General features: G+C 40.0%; 1 protein-coding gene and 1 long non-coding RNA gene across 3 annotated transcripts; one reads left to right on the plus strand and one right to left on the minus strand.

The window, feature by feature from the left end:
* Nucleotides 1-1,958: 1,958 nt before the first annotated feature.
* LOC138849267 (uncharacterized) lies at nt 1,959-2,637 on the minus strand. Its single transcript, XR_011387829.1, has 2 exons — nt 2,473-2,637; nt 1,959-2,058 (listed from the first exon to the last, which is right to left on the minus strand). It is a non-coding gene; the product is annotated as an uncharacterized LOC138849267 (long non-coding RNA).
* A 10-nt stretch (nt 2,638-2,647) lies between these two features.
* Nucleotides 2,648-21,404, plus strand: PCNP (PEST proteolytic signal containing nuclear protein). 2 transcript variants are annotated; one of them, XM_089331643.1, is made up of 6 exons: nt 2,648-2,727; nt 7,780-7,957; nt 8,033-8,195; nt 10,040-10,114; nt 18,650-18,705; nt 19,593-21,404. In XM_089331643.1, exons 2-6 carry the CDS (start codon nt 7,902-7,904, stop codon nt 19,717-19,719), a joined length of 477 nt encoding a protein of 158 aa, XP_089187769.1. In that variant the 5' UTR covers nt 2,648-2,727; nt 7,780-7,901; the 3' UTR covers nt 19,720-21,404. The 2 variants fall into 2 exon arrangements, with proteins under 2 accessions (XP_089187769.1, XP_002716777.1); XM_002716731.6 differs by lacking the exon at nt 7,780-7,957 and having other exon boundaries at nt 7,981-8,195.
* Nucleotides 21,405-23,972: the final 2,568 nt, after the last annotated feature.

The raw sequence follows: 23,972 nt of genomic DNA on the forward strand, positions 1-23,972 counted from the left end.
GCAAGGACTCAATTGGCACCTATAAGGGGTGCTGGTGTCACAGGCATTGGCTTTACCACTATACCACAATGCTGGCCCCAACTAAAAATAATTTTAACAGCCTTTATTTGCCCTACAGTTGTTATCCAGTTTAACTTAATATCTAAGCGATATCCTTTAAGCAGATATTCAGAACACACTGTGCATTTCCTCTACACCACTGTGGTCCAGTAAAAAATGAACACAATCCACATATGTACTACTTACATTGTAAATTGATAATTTATAGTTATATATGATTATAGGGTATAAAGTGATACAAATATGAACTTCTAAAATTTCTAGGGTCTGGGGCAGTCTTTTGGCCTAAGATGCCCTTAGGATGCCTGTATCCCGTATCAGAATGCCTAGGTTCAAGTCCTGGCTCTGTTCCCAACTCCAGCTTTTAAACCATAATTTGAATAGAAGTATAAATACTAGCTACCTTAAATTCTTTATTTGAAAGACAGATGGAGAGAGAGCTCTCATCCACTAGTTCACTCCCCAAATGCCTGCAACAGCCAGGGATAGGCCAGACTGAAGCCAAGAGCACAGAACTCAAGCTGAGTCTCCCACTTGAATGGCAGGGATTCAATTACTTGAGCCAACATCTGCCTTTCAGAATGCACATTAGCAGGAAGTGGGATTGAAAGTGAAGTAGCTGATCAGGCCTAGCACTGTGGCATAGTGGAAGGGACTGCTGTCTGCAGTGCCCACATCCCATATGGGCACATGTTCAAGTCCTAGCTGTTCCACTTCTTAAAAAAAAAAAAAAGGAGTAGCTGAGACTCAAAACCAGTTACTTGAATATGGAGCTGCTGAATATTAACTGCTGCACCACACACCCATCCCAATAGCTACCATTAAGCAAGACCCCACCATGGCCAGGCAGTATATTTTATCTAAGAGATAATAATCTGTCCTAATGCTCTAGGTAGCAGCCCTGTTCGTATTCTACTTGTATATAAGTTAACACATACTCAGTAGTATTGTTTATCAGTACAAACTCAAAGAATTAGCAAATGGCAGTCAGAAATTAAATCCACTTTTGTGTAATCCAGAACTGCTTCTCTCTGCCTTGTACTACATGGCCTCTTCAGTCCCCAGTCCATCTGGAGGGGGTTACAGCAACTTGCACTCACTTTTCCAATGAATATATATTGAGATTGGTGTAATCTAGGACCTGAGGAAATGGTGGTGACCAAAACAAGTCACAGTGTAACCTTATGGAACTGACAGGTGAGTGGATTACTGTTTTCCATCATTAACTTCTGCAGTGTGGTCTGTGGGAACTGATCTGCTCCTAAGATGTGATCACTCTGAGATCTATTTTTGTCACTTAAAAATACAAGCATCTATAAATAAGTACATACATAATTTTACCTAAAAATGTCCTGTTCATGTCTCTACTTAAAAATGATAGTCTCTACTAAATAAATCTTTTTTTTAAAAAGATAGTCTAATGATTATCTTGCGAAGATCACATATAGGAAAACTGGAACAAACAATAATTAAGTGCCTGCTCTAAGAGTTTCCTGGTCACTTTTGCATACATCATATGATGAAAATAACGGACCACAGACTTCAACCCAGAGCACACACTGTGGGAATAAAAAAGTAAATAAAAGAATGTTATACAGAAATTCTATACCTTATTTGATCCCCATGATCAGCTTTGAGGGGGTGTTACTATTTCTAGTCTATACAGCAAAGGTAGGTGTACAGACAGTAAGCCACTCTCAAGGTACTCGATAAGGAAAAGGCAAGTCAGGGATTCAAACCTAACTAGTGATTCTTACGACTGATGTCTAATGTTGACTGTACATTAGAAAACAAATCCATAAAGTCCAGCTTCCTAGCGAGGCAAGTAATCGACTCCGTTTGGCTAGAACGGGGGGATAAATATATAGAAAAAGGAAGATGAGACCGCAAAGGTAGGCTGGGTCGTAATACAACACACGGACTTTATTCTGCAGACCCTGGGAATCCACCAGAAGTTCCTCAGCAAGGAAAAAGCTTGTCAACTTGAAAGACTGCGACCTGCGGAACAGGGGGTGTTACCATTTCGCTTCGTCACCTTGGACTATTTCTTTCTCTGATTCCTAACTCATGGATACTTAAAACAAAGGTAAATTCTGCATTGAACTATTGCGGGGGATTAAACGATAGTGTAGGAAAAGTGTCTTAACACTTGAGGGCGCTCGATAAAAGTTCATTCCCCCGTTAAGTAGGGAACGCAGAGTAGGCGGATCCACGTGATGCAGCCAACAGTGAAAAGACCCGGCTAGGTTTAACCGCAACCACGTCCGAGTTTGCAAACACCTTCCAAGATTCCACCAACCCTTCCTGAGACGCTTACACCTGCCCCGACCTTCCTGGCTCTGGCCCTGGAGCATGAAAACCTAAGAGTCCAGCAGCGAAATCTGCAACCAGTCCTCCAGAAAGACCACCCACCTTCCCCCCCTCCCCGTTCAGGGGCGGCTAATCGACGACGTCACGTCCACTTCCGTTCGCGAAGAGGCCGCTTTTCACTCTCCGGGGCCACTCTAGGCTGCCATCTCGCCGGCCGGCCCCACAGCTCAGTGGTTGTTGGGCGGGGCCGTGACGTCCTTGGCGTGGCTGCAGGGGAGGCCGCGGCGGGGAAAATGGCGGACGGGAAGGCGGGAGAAGAGAAGCCCGAAAAGCCGCAGCGAGCTGGAGCCGCCGGAGGTGAACACAACCCCAGCGTCGCGGGCTGCGTGGGATGCTCTGGGCTTTTCTTTGAGTTCCCCGGGGTGGGGGGCGTTGGGTGGGGACAAGAGTGGGCGGATCAGGCATTCACCCGGCCCGGTGCTGGGCCCAGACGAGCCCCGGGCACGCCCGTGAGGCCCACTGGGATCGGGGCCTTCAGCGCCTCTTTGCCGGGGGAGAGTGGGCCACTTTGGTCACCGTGTGGCCCAGCGGAGGCCCTGCCTCTGAGGGAGAAGGGAAAAGGGCGCCAGTAAGGGAGAACGAAAACTTAGGGTGGGACCAGAATCGGCGGTGCAGGGGCCGCTCACCGCCATACCGGGGACGCACATCACACAAAATACACAGGAGACGTTCATCACACGAAACGCACACATTCCCAGGCGAGCCACCGAGCCGCGACCGCGGGAACTGGCCGCAGGCCGACTTTCCGACTGTGTCGGCCTCTCGGTTACACGTTGGAGCCGATTACGTCTGCGGCGCTTTCTGGCTGAGGAGGTGGACAACCCCGGCCTGCTCTTTCCCCCCGCGTTCTGCGAAGCCCGGACTCTATAGCGGGATGGGCCCGGGCGAGAGAGTGCCTTTGCCTGCCCCTGGTTTAAGCTCCGGGGTCTCGAGCTGGAGGGTGGCCGCCTTTTTCTGAAGTACCGTGCCTTTTCAGGCTGCTGCCAGCTGCCCGCATGCCAGATATTTAGGAGGCTAAATAGGCAAGGGTGACTCTTGTATTTTGTTACGATGTTAATCAGGTTACGGCTTGCCTTATTCTAACCACTGCGGCCCCGTAAACTGGGGTGTTCTGCATTAAGGAAAAGAAGATGTGATCTCTCCAGTCCCCCCACCCCGCTTTGTCGTAAGAAGGCAATGACTAGACACGTGCGAACCGCTCATACTGTCTTGTTTAGAAGTTTTAAATATTATTCTGTATTCCCACTCCCTCAAGTCTTATCCCTGAGAGTATTTAGTATGAAAAAATACAGGAGATAATAGCATATACAGGCATCTAGTAGAGCAATGTTTAATGTGAATTATGGTAACAAACATAACTATTAAGTGTAATGTTCCGTTGCTTTGAATTCAGAATTTCCTTTTTTAAAAGAAGCATGTAGAGTGCTACTAGTTTGAGCTGAGACTTCATCCTCTTTTTTTTTTTTTTAACTAGTAAAATAGCATATGAAAAAACAGTTGTAGGGCTTCCTCGGTAGGGATCCTTCCCCCTCCCCCCCCCAAAAAAAAAAACTTTCTTGGAAATTGTGGAGTAAAATTACACAAGAATTTACAACTAGTTTAAAGAAAACCTAAGTGCCCTGTAGTAAAGTCTTTGGCCAGTCCTCCACATAACACCTGTAGCCTGAAGAATCTCCTGTGTCTTAAACTTTAAGGCTGGCTTTTTACCTGTCTTGGTAGAGTTGCAGAGGTGTGTTTAAGGCGCTGCCGGAGTGTACCCGAAGTGACAACGTAAATCCACTATATACCTGCCACCCTTTCAGTTGAGAGATATTAGCTTTGATGAATATTGATATTCCCATTTTAGCACTTGGGGGAGGGAGAGGGTAGTATAAATTATCAGGAAATTTTTTTTATAACGGAGAAGAAAATGTCACGCCTTAACTTCTACCTAGTTTGTGTCATTTCCTTTACAAGAAACTAGTACTATTGCATATAAACCATTTTTAGGTGTCAGGTATTTTTATGAAATTGTGCCTCGGAATCACAATTAAAACATGTAATTCTGTGAATATTGTTAAGTTGGTAATTTTGTGACACAATTTTTAAAAAAAAATGTTAGGTTTGTCTTTGGGATTTGACTACAGACTAGAATGAGCTTTTACAAACCTATTGAACAATCCACTAAATTGAAAGCATAGTATTTTTTTATGGGAAAGTTACTTTTATAGTTGATATTAATTTACATCTCTGAGAGAAGCTGATTACTTGAACTACCTGCTTTCAGTTTCCAAAAATACAATAAGGTTTTGTGTAGATTTTTTTTCTAAGTTTATTTAAAAATTTGTAGCTCTTTGAAATTTGTAGAAATTTCAGAGAAAAGCTGTTCATACATAATCACCACCATCTCCAGCTTTATTAGGTTGTGCTAAGAACTACTTCAGTGAAATTGACACTATGCCAGGCACTAGTGAGGTCTTGACTACATTCTTATGTAAACTGCACAGCAGTCCTGAAAGATAGCTGTTTGCCCTTTTTCCATATGAAGAAGCTACCATAATGCAAATGGACCTTGAGAGGCACTTTTTGGACTCAGACTTTCTTAAGAGGTAATTTTGTTTGTGCTCCAAAGCCTTCTAGCTTCCAAAACTCTTCTAGCTTTTCAGTGGAGAAGAAAAACAGTAGCACCATGTGAATTTTATTTCACATTAAGAATCTAGTAATTTGATATAATTTGCTTCATGTGTAAAGTGATGTGATTTTATTTTGGCTATTTATAGTTTACATTACTAAAAATTTTCACAGTCACAATTCATGGTCACCAAAAATTTTGTTTCCTACAGTCCCCAAATATAAAATGTCCCATTATAGAGGACCTTGATTAAAAACCCCAAGTTTAAAGTGGTACATGATGTGGTTTATAATTTTCAAATAATGTATGTACATGGAATTATAAAAACTGTAATATCACATTTTTAGTGTCATAGATTTGTCATAGTTTCCCATCTCCATTATTTATTCCATTTACTTTTTCCCTAAATGCTTTGTGTATTTACTACATAACTATTAAGAGGGTTATGTAAAGAGAAAATAGCATCTCAATTTATGTGACACGTTGAGCTTTTTAAAGCTAAGAAATGAGGGCCAATAATGCACCCACCTTCCTTCATTCCCTGCTGTCCCCACCTCTTCACTGAAGAGTAGATCTGATCCGCTCATACTGATAGTTTTTACAGTTGCTTTAAAAAACCAAAAACACTTAGAGTGGGCAAGATCAGTTTTTACTTGTCTAGAAATTGCTGGATCTGGAATCAGTTATGTGTAGAAGTGACTTTTAATAAACACAGTATCTTTAATGTTCAATGTGGACCTGTCATATTGATGGTCTAGTTTTGCCTCTTCTGAAGACAATACAGATGTGAATAAAATTGAGCAGTTTCCACTTAATGAGTGGAAGAAGAGTTCTCCCATGTCCCTTTTTGTACTCTTTTCTGGAGCAGTCTCCATGGAATTCATTATTGTGGCATAATGGCATTAGTATTATATTCCATTTATTAGCACATAGGAATTCCATTGTCATATTTAATGTTATTAATATTTTTATTTGAGAGTAAGATCCCATTTGTATTGAATTGAGTTCTGTTTTACAACTGTTAAATAGCAGTCTTTAAAAATTCTTCAGGTTCTTTTGTAACTTCATACATACGTAAGCAAATGACACCTCAAATAGTGCTATCTTTGCTTCCTGAGAAAATCCCAAAATCTAATTCCTTCCTTTACATTATCATTACAACTTTCACCCCTTGTCCAAAGGGGATAAAAAAATTCCTTTATTGAATTTTAAATATTAATGTATTTATTTACTTGAGATAAAAAGAGCGAGCTCCCATCCACTGGTTCACTCCCCCTGTTGCTCGCATTGGCCAGGTCTGAAGCCAGAAACTACGAACTTATTCCATTCCAGATCTACAAGTGTCACAGGAACCTAGTTACTTGAGCTGTCTCTACGGCCTCCCACGGTCTACATTAGTTGGAGGCAGGAGATGGAGTCAGATATTAAACTGAGCTACTCTGAATTGAGTAGTGGGTGTCTTAACTGCTAGGCTAAAATGCCACTTTTTGGTCTAAACAAAATCAGTGTTAAGAGTGCATATTAAGGCCGGCGCCGCGGCTCACTAGGCTAATCCTCCGCCTAGCGGCGCCGGCACACCGGGTTCTAGTCCCGGTTGGGGCGCCGGATTCTGTCCCGGTTGCCCCTCTTCCAGGCCAGCCCTCTGCTGTGGCCAGGGAGTGCAGTGGAGGATGGCCCAGGTGCTTGGGCCCTGCACCCCATGGGAGACCAGGAAAAGCACCTGGCTCCTGGCTCCTGCCATCGGATCAGCGGATCAGCGCGGTGCGCCGGCCGCGGCGGCCATTGGAGGGTGAACCAACGGCAAAGGAAGACCTTTCTCTCTGTCTCTCTCTCTGTCCACTCTGCCTGTCAAAAAAAAAAAAAGAGTGCATATTAATCTAGAGACACTGTCATTCCCAAACCACATGGAACAAATCTGTAGCCTCCAATTGTTTAATTGTTTTCCATCCATTTGTGCTTAATTGTTTTTTCACCATTCTAGCTTTTGTCATGTTTTCTTAACTGTTGTAAAGGCCATCCTCAAAGCATCCTTTTCTCTATAAACACTCTATCCAGTGTAGCAGGATACATTCTATATGGTGAATTGGCAAACTGGGGAAAGAAAATGAAATTGTCTTCTGTCTCATCTCCCAGTATTATATAACAGACCTAAAGTACTCGGGATATTAATGAATTTCATCATTGACTTAACAGAAACACAAGCAAAATTATTGAAAGACATGTTGCCTTCCAAACCAACATTGTTACTATTTGAAATTGTGATTAGCTTGTCTTTCACTAGAAAACGTAATATATAAATCAAAGTGATTTTTAATAGCTCTTACAGATAGCTTGAAACATGTGATAGCCAAGCTTTCAGATTAGACTAAATTACTCAAGAGGTGAACCTGAAGTCTTCCTTTAAATTGCTTTTCAACTTTTAAGATTATATGAGATGTACTTGAGGAACACATCATTTAAGAAAATTACTCTAGCCTGTGTTAACACTGTAGTTTGGGTAATGACCTTTTCATAACTAGGTACTTTGTATAATCAGTCCTGTAATTGAAAAATATTACAATTTGTTAGCCAAATGTATTATTTTAGCACTCACAAACTAATTTAATTTATAGATCTTAATTTCTAAAAAGCAAAATCATAACCAGATTATTGTACAGTTTATATAGTGTTTAGTTGAAGGGTCTTTTTTTTGTGAACTCTATGTTTATAATTTTAAATTGCTCTGTATTTTATGCTAGTTAATTCATGGGAGCCTCTTCTACTGCCACACAATCTCAGTTCCTGCTGTATACTCTAACAAACAGTGGAAGAGACTGTTGGGTCAGTAGGTGACAACTGCAGAGGTATCTTCCTTGTAACGATGCTTTTTGAGGTTGCTGCTCCCATCAATCTGCTCAGTAAAAATAGCTCATCTTGGTAAGTTGTTTCGACTTCACCAGGACCTGAAGAAGAAGCAGAAAAACCTGTGAAAACTAAGACTGTTTCTTCCAGTAATGGAGGGGAAAGTTCCAGTCGCAGCGCTGAGAAACGATCAGCTGAAGAAGAAGCTGCAGACCTCCCAACAAAACCTACAAAGATCTCCAAGTTTGGATTTGCCATAGGTAGTCAGACGTCAAAGAAAGCATCAGCCATATCCATCAAACTTGGATCAAGTGTAAGTTCTTATTTTATATATGAATGTTTGTAATGAATATTATTAAATATTTTGTTTCAGAAACCTGCTTTTATAAAGTCATGGTAAATTACAAAAAAAATACATTAAGATATATTGCTTCTCTTTGATATATGAACTTATGTGTAAATTTTTGATATAGTAAACATGTGTTCTCAATCATAATTCTAATATAGTGGGTCTCCTTGATGGTCAATTTTAATGTGCTTGAGCATATTCCCTAAATCTAACTCTCCCTGCTTAATGGCTTGATTTAGTAATTACTAATCATTGTAGATGGGGAGGTGGAAGTTATACTTGAAAACACATAATAAAACTTTAATTATGGAAAATAAGCCCTGTTTTTATAAAATAGTTGTAGCCTTCTTGGGTAAGTAAGATGTAGAATAAGATTATTCAGGGAAGTGTAAGAAATTAAATAGTTGAACTGCTGCTTTTGGCTATATGATGTAAAAGATAGTTGATCAGCTAGTAGTTATTTGTGTCTTAAGTTGTTTCTACATTAAATATGTGATGTCTTTAAGAGTATTCCTAGAGTCACAGTACATAATATCCAATTTAACACCTTTTCTTTCAAAAGCAAATAATTTGAAAATGTGTGGTAGGAAGATTGGTTAATTTTGTTTTAGCAGATCAGAGATTTTACTGATGAAATGATATTTGAGTTGGATTTAAATATAGGCAAAAAGCAAAATGGCATTTCATGCAAAGATACAAAGAACCATTATAAAGAGTCTTGACATGGATTTGCATTTTAGAAACATCACTCTAGTACTGCTACAGAGGGCTGAAGGAGAAAAATCGCAAAAAGTGAGGAGTTGATAGTTCTAACAAGCAGGTAGTACTAAGAACATTAGGTTGTGGTGCGGTAGTATGATGGAAAAGCAGAAGGAAAGTTAAGTATCTAATAGAGGTATAGTAACAAGAGCTCATAAGTTGAGGAAAAGGTTTTCTGACTAGGTACATAAGGACACTATGAAACAAAGTACTCAAAGGCTGTCTTAAGTGGAGCTGTCGAATACGCAGATGACATTTTGGGACTAGAGATAGGATTTGGTAATTCAAACTGTGAGAGTGAATGAAAATGACCACAGAAGTACAGAATAGGAAAGATCACTAACAATAAAATCCTGAGTATCTGTGTCAAGGGGAGAACATTGGCAGCGTGGGGTGTAGGGTGGAAGGTGGAGAAAGAACAAAAGGTGAGAGGATTAGAAGAACTTGTAAAATGAACTGTCAAATATGCCTGTCCTAGATGTCAAGGCAGGGTTGATTTCAAAAAGCTGGTGATTAAAATACAGCACGCTGCTCATTGGTGGGCCACCCGAGAATAATTTCAGGGGAATTATTAAGGAGGGAGCTAGATTCCAATAGGTTGAAGACTGAATGGTTATTGCCAGGGTACTGATGATGAGGATAATTTTTCTAAAACTCAGGTTAGGTGAGAGAAATGGGGGAAAAAACTTAGGTTAGAAAGAAAATGATGATGTAGATGAAGCCTGTTTACAGGACAAAGGGCAGAAAATAGCCAGTAAAGGTGAGTCATGGTGTCTTTTGTGTTCTCAAAGTACATTATATTGATTTTAATGCCTATATGGGAAGGTATTGCTAATCATTTTCTCTTACCTGTGACAGTACCCTTAGTAAGTGGTCCTAAACATTACAGATGTTAACTAGGTAATCTTTTAGAGGAAGAAAACAAATGGATATGAAAATTAGTGAAAACCTCCATACTGATAACCCAATTGAATCTTTAAAGATTCATATCATTAAATAAGTATGTATGAATGTTACTGAAGTGATATTTTTTTATGTTTTATCTTCAGAAGCCTAAAGAAACTGTTCCAACTCTTGCTCCAAAAACTCTTTCAGTAGCAGCGGCTTTTAATGAAGATGAAGATGTAAGTTGACACCAATTTTGTTTATTTTACTTTAGTTCTTTAAGAAAGGCATTAATGACAGATTACAGATTATTTTCTTTACATATTTTTGTGTGTGTCATCTACAAAACTGGGTGTTCTATTTTTGTATTTAGTTGTGGGGTTATTTTTTAATATTGTTGGCTTTTGGGGCAAGAAGCTTAACCATATCAGATACTTATTATGAATAACAAATACAAGCTAGGAAGTACCTAGGATCCATAAAGGAAAAATTTAATACTACCTTAGTGTTTTTTATAGTTGGTGTTTCAGCAACGATATGAGTATACTTCAATAAATTTATGGAAAAATTGAATTAAAAAATACGTTTATTTTGGTGCAGAAAGGTTATGACGGTCCAGTGTGGCATAGCAGATTAAGCCATTGCTTGTGATACCAGCATCTCATATGGGCACCAGTTAATGTCCCAGCTGCTCCACTTTCAACCCAGCTCCCTGCTAATACACCTGGGAAAGCGGAAGAAGATGGCCCAAGTACTTGGTCCCTTGACACCCACACAGGAGACCCAGATGAAGCTCCTGGCTCCTGCCTTATGCCTGGCCCAGCCCCAGCTTTTATGGCCATCAGGGGAGTAAACTAGCGATGGAAATTTTCTCTCTCTTGGTCTCTCCCTGTCTGTGAATGCCTTTCAAATAAATCTTTTTTAAAAAAAGTTTTGAGGGACTGACTCTGTGGCATAATGGGCAAAGCCACCACCTGCAATGCTGGCATCCTTTATGGGAGTCCTGGCTACTGCACTTCAGATCCAACTCCTTTAATGAGCCTTTAATGAAAGCAGTGGAAGATGGCCCAAGTGCTTGGGCTCCTGCACCCAAGCATGTGGGAGACCCAGGAGAAGCCCCAGCTAGTAACAGCCATTTGGGGCATGAACAAGCAAATGGAAAATCTGTCTGTCCCTCTCTCTCTCACTCTGTTTTGTTTTTTTGTTGTTGTTGGGTTTTTTTCTGTTTTTTTGTGTTTTTTTTTTTGTTTGTTTGTTTTGTTTTTGTTTTTTTGACAGGCAGAGTTAGCCAGTGAGAGAGACAGAGACAGAGAGAAAGGTCTTCCTTCCGTTGGTTCACTCCCCAAATGGCCGCCACAGCCGGCGCACAGCCAGGTGCTTCTTCCTGGTCTCCCATGCCAGTGCAGAGCCCAAGGACTTGGGCCATCCTCCACTGCCCTCCTGGGCCACAGCAGAGAGCTGGACTGGAAGAGGAGCAACCAGGACAGAACCGGCGCCCCAACCGAGACTAGAACCCGGGGTGCCGGCGCCGCAGGCGGAGGATTAGCCTAGTGAGCCGTGGTGCCGGCCTCTAACTCTGCTTTTTAACTAAAAGTCTTTTTAAAAAATTTTTACATTTTTTTTTCTTTTGATTATACATGTAGAGGCTTTAATCAAGCCTGAGCCAGGCTTCAGGCTACAGTCAGGAGCTGGGAACTCAGTCCAGGTCTCCCCCTGGGTGGCAGGTACTCAACCCCTTGAGCCATCACCTGCTGCCTCTAGGGTGTACTCCAGCAGCAAGCTGGAATCGGGAACGGTGTTGACTAAAACCCAGGCACCCCAATATGGCATGCAGATGTCCCAACTTGGGGCCAAACACCTACCCCTAAAGATATTGTTTAATTTCGTTTTTCCAAAAGCTTTTTTGAAGTACCTTTGAGCATTGTACTTCATCTTTTTTATTTTTTCCCAAAGATTATTTATTTGAAAGGCAGAGTGACAGAAAGAGGAAGAGACAGATCTTCTAGCCACTGGTTCATTCCCAGAATGCCCACAATGGCCTGGGTTGGGCCAGGTAGAAACCAAGAACCAGGAACCCCATCTGGGTCTCCCACATAGGTGACGAGGGCCCATGTACTTAAGCTGGAGCTGGTTCAGAAGCAGAGCTGCTGGGGGTTCGACCCAGTGCTCATATACAGGATGCAGGCATTGCAAGCAGCTGCTCAACCCACTGTGCCACAACCCCAACTCCTGTGCTTGCACTTTTTTTTTATTGATTGATTGATTGATTGATTGATTTGGAAGGCAGAGTTAGAGAGGTGGCGGGGGGGGGGGGGTCTTCCATCTACTAGTTCACTCCCCAAATGGCCGCAACTGCCAGAGCTGGGCTGATCCGAAGCTAGGAGCCTGGAGCTTCTTCTGGGTCTTCCACGTAGGTGCAGGGGCTCAAGGATTTGGGCCTCCTTTACTGCTTTCCCAGGCCATAGCAGAGAGCTGGATCAGGAGTGGGGCAGCCAGGACTTGAATTGGCGCCCATATGGAATGCTGGCACTGCAGGCGGCAGCTTTACCAGCTATGCCACAGTGCTGGCCCCTTGTCCTTACGCTTTAAAAAGGATGTCAAAAAAAAAAAAAGCTGGCGCCACAGCTCACTAGGCTAATCCTCTGCCTTGCGGCGCCGACACACCAGGTTCTAGTCCCGGTCGGGGCGCTGGATTCTTTCCCAGTTGCCCCTCTTCCAGGCCAGCTCTCTGCTGTGGCCAGGGAAGGCAATGGAGGATGGCCCAAGTGCTTGGGCCCTGCACCCCATGGGAGACCAGGAGAAGCACCTGGCTCCTGCCTTCGGATCAGCGTGGTGTGCGGGCCGCAGCGCGCCAGCCGTGGCGGCCATTGGAGGGTGAACCAACGGTAAAAGGAAGACCTTTCTCTCTGTCTCTCACTATGCACTCTGCCTGTCAAAAAAAAAAAGGCAGCTACAGTACTTGCTTCCCATATCTCTAGAAGGAATAACTTAAATAATGTAGATGATTCTGCAGTTCTACTCAATAAGCACATATTCCAGAGTGCACATAAGATGTTCTGTTTGTCAGCTGCAGTTCTCAGTTTCACCAGTCTTAAAAGTGTTTATGAATGACTAATGGAATTTTCAAGCATAATGTTGACAGTGATTTTTGTGTTAGTCTCTGACTTTAGAACCTAACTGTCACTTAAGATATAACCCTACTAAATAACAATAAAGTGTTACAGGGTACATGAGTAACTGTTCCCAAAGCAGTGCAGATACTGGGACTAATGTTTGAGGAGTCTAGATGTGAGGTTATATGGATTGGATTCTAACACATTAAGCCAGGTTTTGGTGAACCAGGGAATACTTTTGTTAGCCAAGACATCAGCTTTCAGGTCACAAGTGGTAAATCCTTATTAGCTGCATTTGACTGGGCTGGAATATTGGGCAAGGATAAAATGGAATCACTAGAATTTAGATCAGTAGGTAAGGAATTACTTAAAATTAAGTTGGACATGTTCTCATAGAATTCATCCTAGTAGGATAGACACAAGTAAGCTACTCACATAAAAATCTAAATTATGTGATGAGGTGAAAGATTATGGAAATTGAAAAAAGAGAAACCAAAGACCACCGGACTGGCAGTTGGAAGACTTGGTTTCCTATGGTGTCTTGCTCATTTATTAACTAGCAAAGCCTGTGAGTAAATCTGGATATTATTTTTTTTTTAAGTTTTTATTTGAGGAAGAGAGAGCTCCCACTTGCTGATTTACCCCTCAGGTGCTTGCAGTGGTCCCAACTAGAAGCCAGGAACTCAATCCAGATTTCCCACTTCAGGTGCAAGGACCCAACTACTTTCCAGGGTACATATTAGCAGGAAGCTGGAATCATCAGTGGAGCTAAGATTTGAACCCAGGCCATCTGATAGGAGGTGGGAGGATCCCAAATGGCAGCCTATAATGGAGTACCTACCTAGGCTTGAGTCCTGATTCCAGCTTCCTGTTAATATGAATTCCATGAGGTGATGATGACTCAAATAGTTGGGTCCCTGCCACCTGCATAGGAGACCTGGATTGAGTTCCCAGTTTCAGTCTCACCCAGACCTGGCCATTGCAAACAATTGAACAAATAAATAATTTAAGAACTCATCTTTTCACAGTTTCTTAGTTTTAAAATGGAGGCTTTTTTTTTTTTTTTAAGATTTATTTATTCATTTGAAAGATTGAGTGAGTCAGTGAGAGAGAGAGAGAGATCTTCTATCCATTAGTTCAGTCCTCAAGTGGCTGCAATGGCCAGAGCTGGGCTGATCCAAAGCCAAGAGTTTCTTGTGGGTCTTCCACAAGTGCAAGGGGTCTAAGTACTTGGGCCATCTTTGGCTGCTTTCCCTGGCATATTAGCAGGGAGCTGGATTGAAAGTGGAGCAGCCGTGAATTGAACCAGCGCCCATATGGTATAGCAAAGCTGCAGGTGGCAGCTTTACCCACACTATAGCACCAGCCAACCCCTTTCTTTAATTTTTTTAAGTTTTGTTTATTTGTTTACTTTAAAGGCAGAGAATTTGCACCTGCTGGTTCACTCCCCAAATGCCTGCAACAGCCAAGGGTGAGGTAGGCCCTAGCCAGGAGGCCAGTAGTCATCTGGATCTCCCATATGGGTGGCTAGGACCCAAGTACTTGAGCCATCATCTACAGCTTCCCAGGGTCTGCATTAGCAGAAAGAGAAGATGGAGCCAGGAGTTGAACCCAAGCACTATAATGTGGGATGTAGGCATCCTGACCATTGTTTTAACTACTAGGCCAAATGCCTGAGGCCTTAACGCTCGATTTGGAAAATAGATTTTTAAACCATTTCTCAGAGTTGTGTGGTCCTATGGACATATCTTAGGAGCTGCTATAATGTGGAAAGCTGATGCCTAGCAAGCAGAATTCTGGTCCTCTACCCCTATTTTGCTTACATCTATTTGATATTTCAGAACCCAAATAAGATTTTGTTGGGGGAAAATATTTCACTTCTAAAAAGCAGTAACTCAGCTAGTATTGCAGGTTTTCTGGCATCACTGCCATTCTTAAGAGATCAGGTTGCAATTAATCAAAGCCAACTGGACATGTACAGACGTCTAGAAGGATGACACAGGAAGAATGGAACACAAGTGCAAAAGTGCAGAGGCTGGAAATTAAGCACCTACATTATAATAATGACTTACTTTGAATATCTAACAATTGGCATAACCTTTAGTTTACTTCGAATGCTTAGCAGTTTTCATACAATTTAAATTTACCCTTTGTCTCAGTATAATGTGTTTATTCACATTTTGCAAATGGAGAAAGTAAGTATGCATGAATACATGGTAATGTATACACATGTTATCCCTTGCATCTTCTAGTTTTTTGTCCCATGTTCCCTTCATCAGACCTTACTGTTTTCCCAACTGTTTTTTAATTAATTTCTAGATAGGTTCAGACATCACTCTTTCTGCTATAATATCATAATGATAAAGGATTAACTTATCTCAGATAAAAGAATATACACATTTAAAGTCTTCATCTTCTTTTAAGGGCATAAGTAATCTTGGGTATATAGCTGAGTCTGAACTATATTGAAAAAAGAGGGCATCAGTTTAGTCAGTACTGAAATTGTATTTTTCCAGTTGGGTCTCTTTAGTGTCGTTTATTTGGCCAATTCTGAATCTTTCTGTGTATTTCATGAAGTTGACCTTTTTGAAGAGTACAACCCAGTTATTTTAATTGTACAGTGTCTCTCAGTTTGGATTTGCCTGATGTTTCCTCAGGAGTCAATTCATAATCCTTGTTTTTGGCAGGAAGACTAAAGAAGTGATGCCAGGCTCTCAACGCATTGTACCAGAAAGCACATGTTATTAGTATGCCCCATTACTGGCAGTGTTAACTTTGATCATTTGGGTAAAGTGATGCCTGCCAGATTTCTCCACTGTCAAATTCCTGTTTTATCATTTACAATTAAAATCTATCTTGTGAGGTTACACTTTGAGAATATGTGAAAATATATAACTTCACGAGCATTTACTTAAAAGTGTTAACATCTATTTATGATTCTTCCTGAGTTGATCATTGTAATAATGTTTGCGAAATGGTGATTTTTCTTTCTTTTTTTTATTACTTTTATTTAATGAATATAAATTTCCAAAGTACAGCTTATGGATTACAATGGCTTCCCCCCCCCCATAACTTCCCTCCCACCCGCAACCCTCCCATTTCCCACTCTCTCTCCCCTTCCATTCACATCAAGATTCATCTTCAATTCTCTTTATATACAGAAGATTAATTTAGCATATATTAAGTAAAGAGTTCAACAGTTTGCACCCACACAGAAACACAAACTGAAAAATACTTTTGAGTACTAGTCATAGCATTAAATCACAATATGCAGCACATTAAGGACAGAGATCCTACATGAGGAGTAAGTGCACAGTGACTCCTGTTGTTGACTTAACAAATTGACACTCTTGTTTATGGCGTCAGTAATCTCCCTAGGCTCTTGTCATGAGTTGCCAAGGCTATGGAAGCCTTTTGAGTTCGCTCATTCTGATCATATTTTGACAAGGTCATTATCAAAGTAGAAGATCTCTCCTCCCTTCAGAGAAAGGTACCTCCTTCTTTGATGACCTGTTCTTTCTATTGGTATCTCACTCTCAGAGATCTTTCATTTAGGTCCTTCCGTCCGTCTGTCCATCCTTTTTTTGCCAGAGTGTCTTGGCTTTCCATGCCTAAAATACTCTCCTGGGCTCTTCAGCCAGATCTGAATGCCTTCGCGGCTGATTCTGAGGCCAGTATCGGTTAGTATTTGCAGACACTAGTCTTGTTTATGTGCTCCCTTTGACTCTTAGTCCTATCATTATGATCAATTGTGAACAGAAATTGATCACTTGGACTAGTGATATGGCACTGGTACATGCCACCTTGATGGGATTGAATTGGAATCCCCTGGTATGTTTCTAACTCTACCATTTGGGGCAAGTCAGCTTGAGCATGTCCCAAATTGCACATCTCTTCCCACTCTTATATTTAACAGGGATCACTTTTCAGTTAAGTTTTTTAATTGTGTATTAATTACAGAATTCAACCTATAGTATTAAGTAGAAAAAAAAAATACTAAAAGGGATAAAGTATTAAGTTCTTCATCAACAGTCAGGGCAAGGGCTGATCAAGTCACCGTTTCTCATAGTGTGCAAAATGGTGATTTTTCTAATTCCATCATCTGTTCTACATTTATTTAACTGTCTTTTACTATGAAGAAGAGCTTTCCCTTATCACTTTCCAAGTTTTTCGTATTATGTAAGTAAAGATTCATGGATACTTTATCCAATAGGCTGTAATGCTCAAAATATACCAGATTTGACTAATGAAAGCTCCCACAACCTTGATTTTGTGGCCACTCTTGTAAAAAATAGTTAGCTAATAAGCAGTACCATTTATACATAAAAATATGTATACATCGGAAAGGAACTTGCCCTACAGTTTTTAAAAGTACAAGGAATGACCTTTCAAGGTGCCTTTAGGCCGGTGCTGCAGTTCACTAGGCTAATCCTCTGCCTGCGGCACCAGTACTCCAGGTTCTAGTCCCAGTTGCTCCTCTTCCAGTCCAGCTCTCTGCTGTGGCCCGGGAAGGCAGTGGAGGTTGGCCCAAGTGCTTGGGCCCTGCACCTGCATGGGAGACCAGGAAAAGCACCTGGCTCCTGGCTCTTGGCTTTGGATCGGCGCAGCGCGCCGGCCGTAGTGGCCATTTAGGGGGTGAACCAATGGAAGGAAGACCTTTCGCTCTGTCTCTCTTATTGTCTAACCCTGCCTGTCAAAAAAGAAAAAAAGGTGCCTTTATAGTAAAAGGGAAATGTTTTGAGAGAAGCAATACAGTAAACTGGCTAAGAGCCTTTGTATTGGCCTCAGACTGGTTTGCTATAATTAGCTTTGTGACCTTGGGCACACCTCCCCTTAAAATGCAGATGATGATAATTATTCTCCCTTTGTGAGATAATTTTGTTAAGAATTTTAAAACAGTGCATATTAAAGCACTTAATACGTTCTTTACTATGTGTAGCACTTAGTAAAATGGTTTTGTTTCTAGAACATGAGATTTAAAAAAAATTTTGTTCTTAATTGACAGTTATACATGAGAGATCTTTAAAAAGTTCATGGAAAATATGTATTAGAAAGTCTTATGCATTGGATTTATAATTTTTGCACCAAAATAAACATTTTTATGGTTGTTTTTAAGAATCCATATGTTTATGGAGTATAGTGATATTTCAGAACATATGCAATATGTAGAATATATTTTTAAAATATTTTTCCCCCATATATTTAATGACAGAAAAAGAGAGGTCTTCCATTCACTGATTCACTCCCCAAATTCCCACCTCAGCTGATCTATACCAGGCCAAAGCCAGCAGCCTAGAACTCCACTTAGGTCTCCCATGTGGATGGCAGGGACCTAATAAGCATTTGAGCCACCATCTGCTGCCTCCTAGGATGTTTTAGCAGAAAGCTGGATCAGAAGCAGAGGAGCCAAATTCAGACCGGCACTCTGATGTGGGATGTGGGCATCCCAAGTGGCAGGTGATCTTTGTGAAAGATCAGTATTATAGAAGATAATGCCTTTCTTTTAAAAAAGCAGTTAAGATACATCACTGATTTTCTCGTTATCAAAATTTACAGTATCAAAATGCTAAGACTAATATAAAATTGAGTATTGTCAGTAATCAACTGAATTTAATAAATTTATATGCATTCATCTCGTTTACTTATTTTTTTTTCCTTTAGAGTGAACCAGAGGAAATGCCTCCAGAAGCAAAGATGAGGATGAAGAATATTGGAAGGTATTATAATTTTTCATAAATATTCTAGGAAATTATAGGGATAAAATAAGAACAACACTAAGTTGTACATAATGCTTTTTTTTTTTTTTTTTTTTTTTAATTTACTGGAAAGAGTTACAGAGAGACAGAAAAATCTTCCATCTGCTGGTTCACTCCCTAGATGGCTTCAAAGGCCAGGGCTGGGCCATGCCGAAGCCAGGAGCTTCTTCCTGCTCTCCCATGTCGGGGGAGGGGGGGCAGCACTTGGCCTATCTTCATCTTTATATGCATAAATGGATAACCTAGTAGAGGGTAGTAAGAAAGGTCAACTTTATATCAATCCATTGGATATCCCCCATTTCTACCAAATGTATGACCCTCCAAAGAACTAAATGCTAAAATCCATACATGAGCCTTAGTTCTTAAATTCAGTCTCTTGATTCAAGTGGAAACAGTCCCAATGGCTGCCTGCCTGCTGTCCTTTCAGATTCAAACTCAGTATTCATATAAAACATAAAATTGGAACAAGTGTTTATAAAATGGCATTGAGCCTTTCTACATGTGATACATCTTTGTTTTCCTTCTCTTTCATTTTCACAAATGCTGATGGCAAGCCACCAAACTGATTTCATGGCCATGTTAATGGGTTACAGATGATACTTTTATAAACCAGTAGCTGCTGCCCTTGGCTGTGTATCAGAATTAAATGTTGGTCATTAATATTTACTTAAGCTATGTACCTCAGGCCTTCTGACTCTGAAGTCTAGAACTGTCTGTGCAAATGGTATTTAAAAATCTTGAAGGGGCTTCTGGTATCCAGCTTGTGTTATAATCTGTGCTAAGCAAATTTATATATTGAGTAAGACTTTATGTGACAATTCACATAAATTTCCTTTCTTTTAACACAGGGATACACCAACATCAGCCGGACCAAATTCCTTCAATAAAGGAAAGCATGGGTTTTCTGATAACCAGAAGCTATGGGAGAGAAATATAAAATCTCATCTTGGAAATGTCCATGACCAAGACAATTAAATGATGTGTTTTGAAATTGGGGTGTGGGGTGGGTGTAAAGTTAAAAGGAACAGTTTCCTTTTTTAAAGAATGGTATAAGACTATCTTTGGAGCCGCTTTTTTTTTTCTTTTTCATTTTTTTTAAGATTGAGTGGTACACTAATAAATGAGAGTTTGAAATTAGAGGTAATTTATGTTTTATACACAGATTTCAGACATTTGCTAATTTTGTAGTTTCATGTGATTAGTTTCCAAAGGTTACAGATAATAAAGAAATCAGAAATGGTACCTTTTTAAGAATTGCATATTTTTTTAGACACAACTATTAGCACATTAAGAGGGAAGCAAAACTTTATTGTCTATTTAAAACTGCGAGTAGTTAAGTCTCTTAACTCCCTCGTTACCTAAACTGTCAGGCTCCCAGGAACAGCCTTATAGAGGGAAGGGAGTATTGTACGGAGAAAAAAAGTTACTATTGACTGAAAGTAAATTTAGATAAAATTAAAGTACAGCTTTTTCTTTGTGGGCATTTGTTTTAAGTCATCATAAACTAGATATTGCATTGCTGTCAGTGGATACCACGGCTTAGCTCTTTTAAAAAAAAAGTTTAACTTTTTATGTAAACTATCGAGTATTTGAAATAGCCTACTTCACCTTAAGGGATCTTGTCTACCTTCATTAGTCTTCAAAGACCAACCATTTGCTACCAAAGTAAATCAGTATTTCAAATGTGCTTCTCTTGGTTTTTGTTTATTAGCTAGTTCCTGTACGCATTTCCACCAGAACTTGAGGCAAATCAGAAGGAAGCTGTTTCTTTTAAAATACAAACCACCACCAAAAATGTAAATGTACATATTGCTTAAGTATTTGGCTTTTTTTTATTTTTTAAAAGGTATAAACACCAAAAAAAAAAAAAACCACATTGTATAAAGATGGAAAATGAGAAGATGCACTTTCTGTAACTTTGTCTACACATTTAAATTACTAAGTTGTGAAATCATATTTGAATTAAACTCACTACAGGACTTCTTAATAGTACAATTACATGATTTAGTTTAAGAACATACATATTGACCAGTGGCCTCTCCAAAGCACATTTTAGGTACTGAGATATAGAGAAAATGCATCTTCAAACATATTTTATGGAGTTCTCACCACATATACTCTGTTAAGATTTGTGTATTGTAGAGTGTTTGTTTTGTATTTTTTGTATTGCATATGACCTCTTTTTTTAGTGTGACAGTTAAACCCATCTTTAAAAACGTAAGTCACAGACAAAATAGTACAATGATTTCCTTGAAAACTCCTATGATGTTAAATTTGGAGGCAGCTTCAAACTTTTACTGGTGGTAACCACTCACTAAGCTCTTCTAATAGGTAATAACTCCAGAGAAGCAGCCTGTGTATATTCCTAACACTTTCTTCACTTACATTTAAGTCTAGAATAAGCCCCAAGTAAAACAATGGAAATGTATATAGAACTTTAGTTCTTACATGATTTTATTATATCAAGTTACATGAATTTAACTTACTTTAATGTAGGCAAAGTATCCATTTTTGTCCATTTAACTGTTGTTAAAATAACATCCCTCTCCTACACACTGATTTCTTGACCCAAATGGAAAAACTTAACCTAAGGTCAAGATGGGAGAGAGATGACTAAGATGAATGTCTTTACTAAAATACCAATAAATTTCTCAAACTCAGTAGTGTTCTTATTTTCTATTTAATTGTTGCTTACTGGCTTTTTATTTTCAAAAAAGTTGAGACAAATGTTAGGAGTGTTGCTCTTGCCACGATTGTTGGCCAAAGTAATGGGAGTTTTAAATTCTTACTACTTAACAAACAGTTCTATAGGATTACAGTATCTCATGCTGGAAAAGACTGAATCCAAATCCTCCTCCATTTCCGAAGGGTTGTCTGTCCTGTGTGTTCGGAAATCATGCGTATTAATGTTTGAAAGTCACTAAGTGTTGTAAGTTACTTTTAATCATATATTCTATCCATTAAGCCTGTATGAAGACCATAGTGAAAAAAAATCAATCCCACTTCTATTTAAATGCATTCTTAAAATATTTGAAGGGCTCTTTTTACCCCACACAAGTTAAATATCCCTATTTTCTTTGATCATACTTTGATATTTTAACTCAGTTTACTATCTGTATATACCATGCATGACCACATGATTACTTTTTCCTCATTTTCTTTTATTTTGACTTTACAATTTTCCACGTTCCAATTTTCCATCACTTTGACTTTACAATCTTCCACTTTCAAATAGTTATGTTCATTTGTAATCTAATTTGCATTTTTTATTTTCAAATACTAAAAGTGACACAAAAAGGGAGTGGGCATTGTAACAGTGGGTTAAGCTGCAGCTTGGGACACTCAGCATCCCTAGAGTACTGGCTACTCTGCACTTCTGGTCCAAGCTTCCTGCTAATGTGACTGAGTTGGCGAATGATACCCCAAGTACTTGGGTTCCTATCACCCTTGCAGGAGACCTGGATGAACTTCCTGGCTTTTACCTGCCTCACTCTGGCTCTTGCCGGCATTTAGGGAGTGAACGAAATGAACAGATGGATGGACAAATTTGTCTCCCTGTCATTCTGCCTTCCAAATATAAATAGTTTTAAAAAGTCACTCTTCCCTTTAAAAAATATACATATATATTTATTTATTTGAAAGAGAGAGGTCTTCCATCCACTGGCTCACTCCCCAGTTGGCCACAATGGCCAGAGCAGTGCCAATCTGAAGGCAGGAGCTTCCTTGGGGTCTCCCACATGGGTGCAGGGACCCAAGCAACTGGGCCATCTTCGACTGCTTTCCCAGGCCATAGCAGAGAGCTGGATCGAAAATGGAGCAGCCAGGACTCAAACCAGCACCTATAGGGGGATCCAGCACTGCAGGCAGCCGCTCCATCCCCACCCCACCCCCCATCCTTTCTATCTTGTTTGCACATTTAGAGGAAACCTATCTGGTTCCTGGTTTATCCTTTCTTTTTGCATAAATTCTTTTTTTTTAACCTGAAAGCATGCTGTATTACATAGTTTGTTACAACTATATGACTATACCAGTTTCTTCAATTTTTGTCTTATGTGGGCAGTTAGATCATACCCAGTACTATGCCATTACAATACTATAATTGAATAATCTTGCCTATTTGCGTTTTTGTGTTTGGAATGTGTATTCAGGTAACTTCCCAGAAGTAGGATATGACTTTTGCTACGTATTGCCAAATTCTCCAAAAAGATTGTACCAGTTTCCCCACCAGAAACGTGTGAGTGCCTGCTTGCACATACATTGCCAACATAATGTTTGTCATTTAAATTTTTGTCAGTTTGATGGCTGAAAGCTAAACATGGCATTTCCCTTGTAAGTCTTGGTTTGCATCTCACCTAAGAGTGAGGTTGAATATTTTTTCACAAGTTTAAGGGCATTTAATGTCTTGAGAATACTAAATCATGTCATTCTCATTTACCACTGGGTTTTGTTTCTCAAATTATGAAAATTTATGTAGGGGGCCGGCACTGTGGCGCAGCAGGTTAACGCCCTGGCCTGAAGCGCCGGCATCCCATATGGGCGCCAGTTCTAGTCCCGGCTGCTCCACTTCCTGTCCAGCTCCCTGCTATGGCCTGGGATAGCAGTAGAAGATGGCCCAAGTCCTTGGGCCCCTGCACCTGCGTGGGAGACCCAGAGGAAGCTCCTGGCTCCTGGCTTCAGATCGGCACAGCTGCAGCCATTGTGGCCAATTGGGGAGTGAACCAGCGGATGGAAGACCTCCCTCTCTCTCTGTGTGTAACTCTCTCAAGTAAAAAATAAATAAATCTTAAAAAAAAAAATTTACATAGGTCCCTGATCCTTTTGGAGTATATTCTTAAAACATTTGAGATACAGATCTAATTTTAGTTAACTGATATCTTCATATTATATCTTACTAGTCAAGGGTAGTCTTCATTGTGTCTTTCAGGAATATTTTTAAATCTTCGTATACAGGTTTTTCAAATTTGTTAAATTTCTTCCAAAGTATTTAGGTTTCTTTGTTATTGAGATGGGGTTTTCTTTACTATTATTTGCTAGTTTTTGTTTCTTAATATAAAGGCAGTTTCTTTGTATTCTGTATCTTGCCACTTTAATGTAGGTTTATTTTTTGTGTTTTTTTTTTTTTTCATGTGGTGCTGTCACTGTTAACATTTAAATGCTTTAGGTTTGTTTAAACCATTTGAGGCAAATACTTCCATTACATTGGTATCACCATTTTAAAGAGAGAGAAA

The sequence above is a fragment of the Oryctolagus cuniculus genome, chromosome 4, assembly GCF_051225735.1.
Source record: "Oryctolagus cuniculus isolate XC-2025 breed Fujian yellow rabbit chromosome 4, ASM5122573v1, whole genome shotgun sequence".
NCBI classification, from domain to species: domain Eukaryota; kingdom Metazoa; phylum Chordata; class Mammalia; order Lagomorpha; family Leporidae; genus Oryctolagus; species Oryctolagus cuniculus.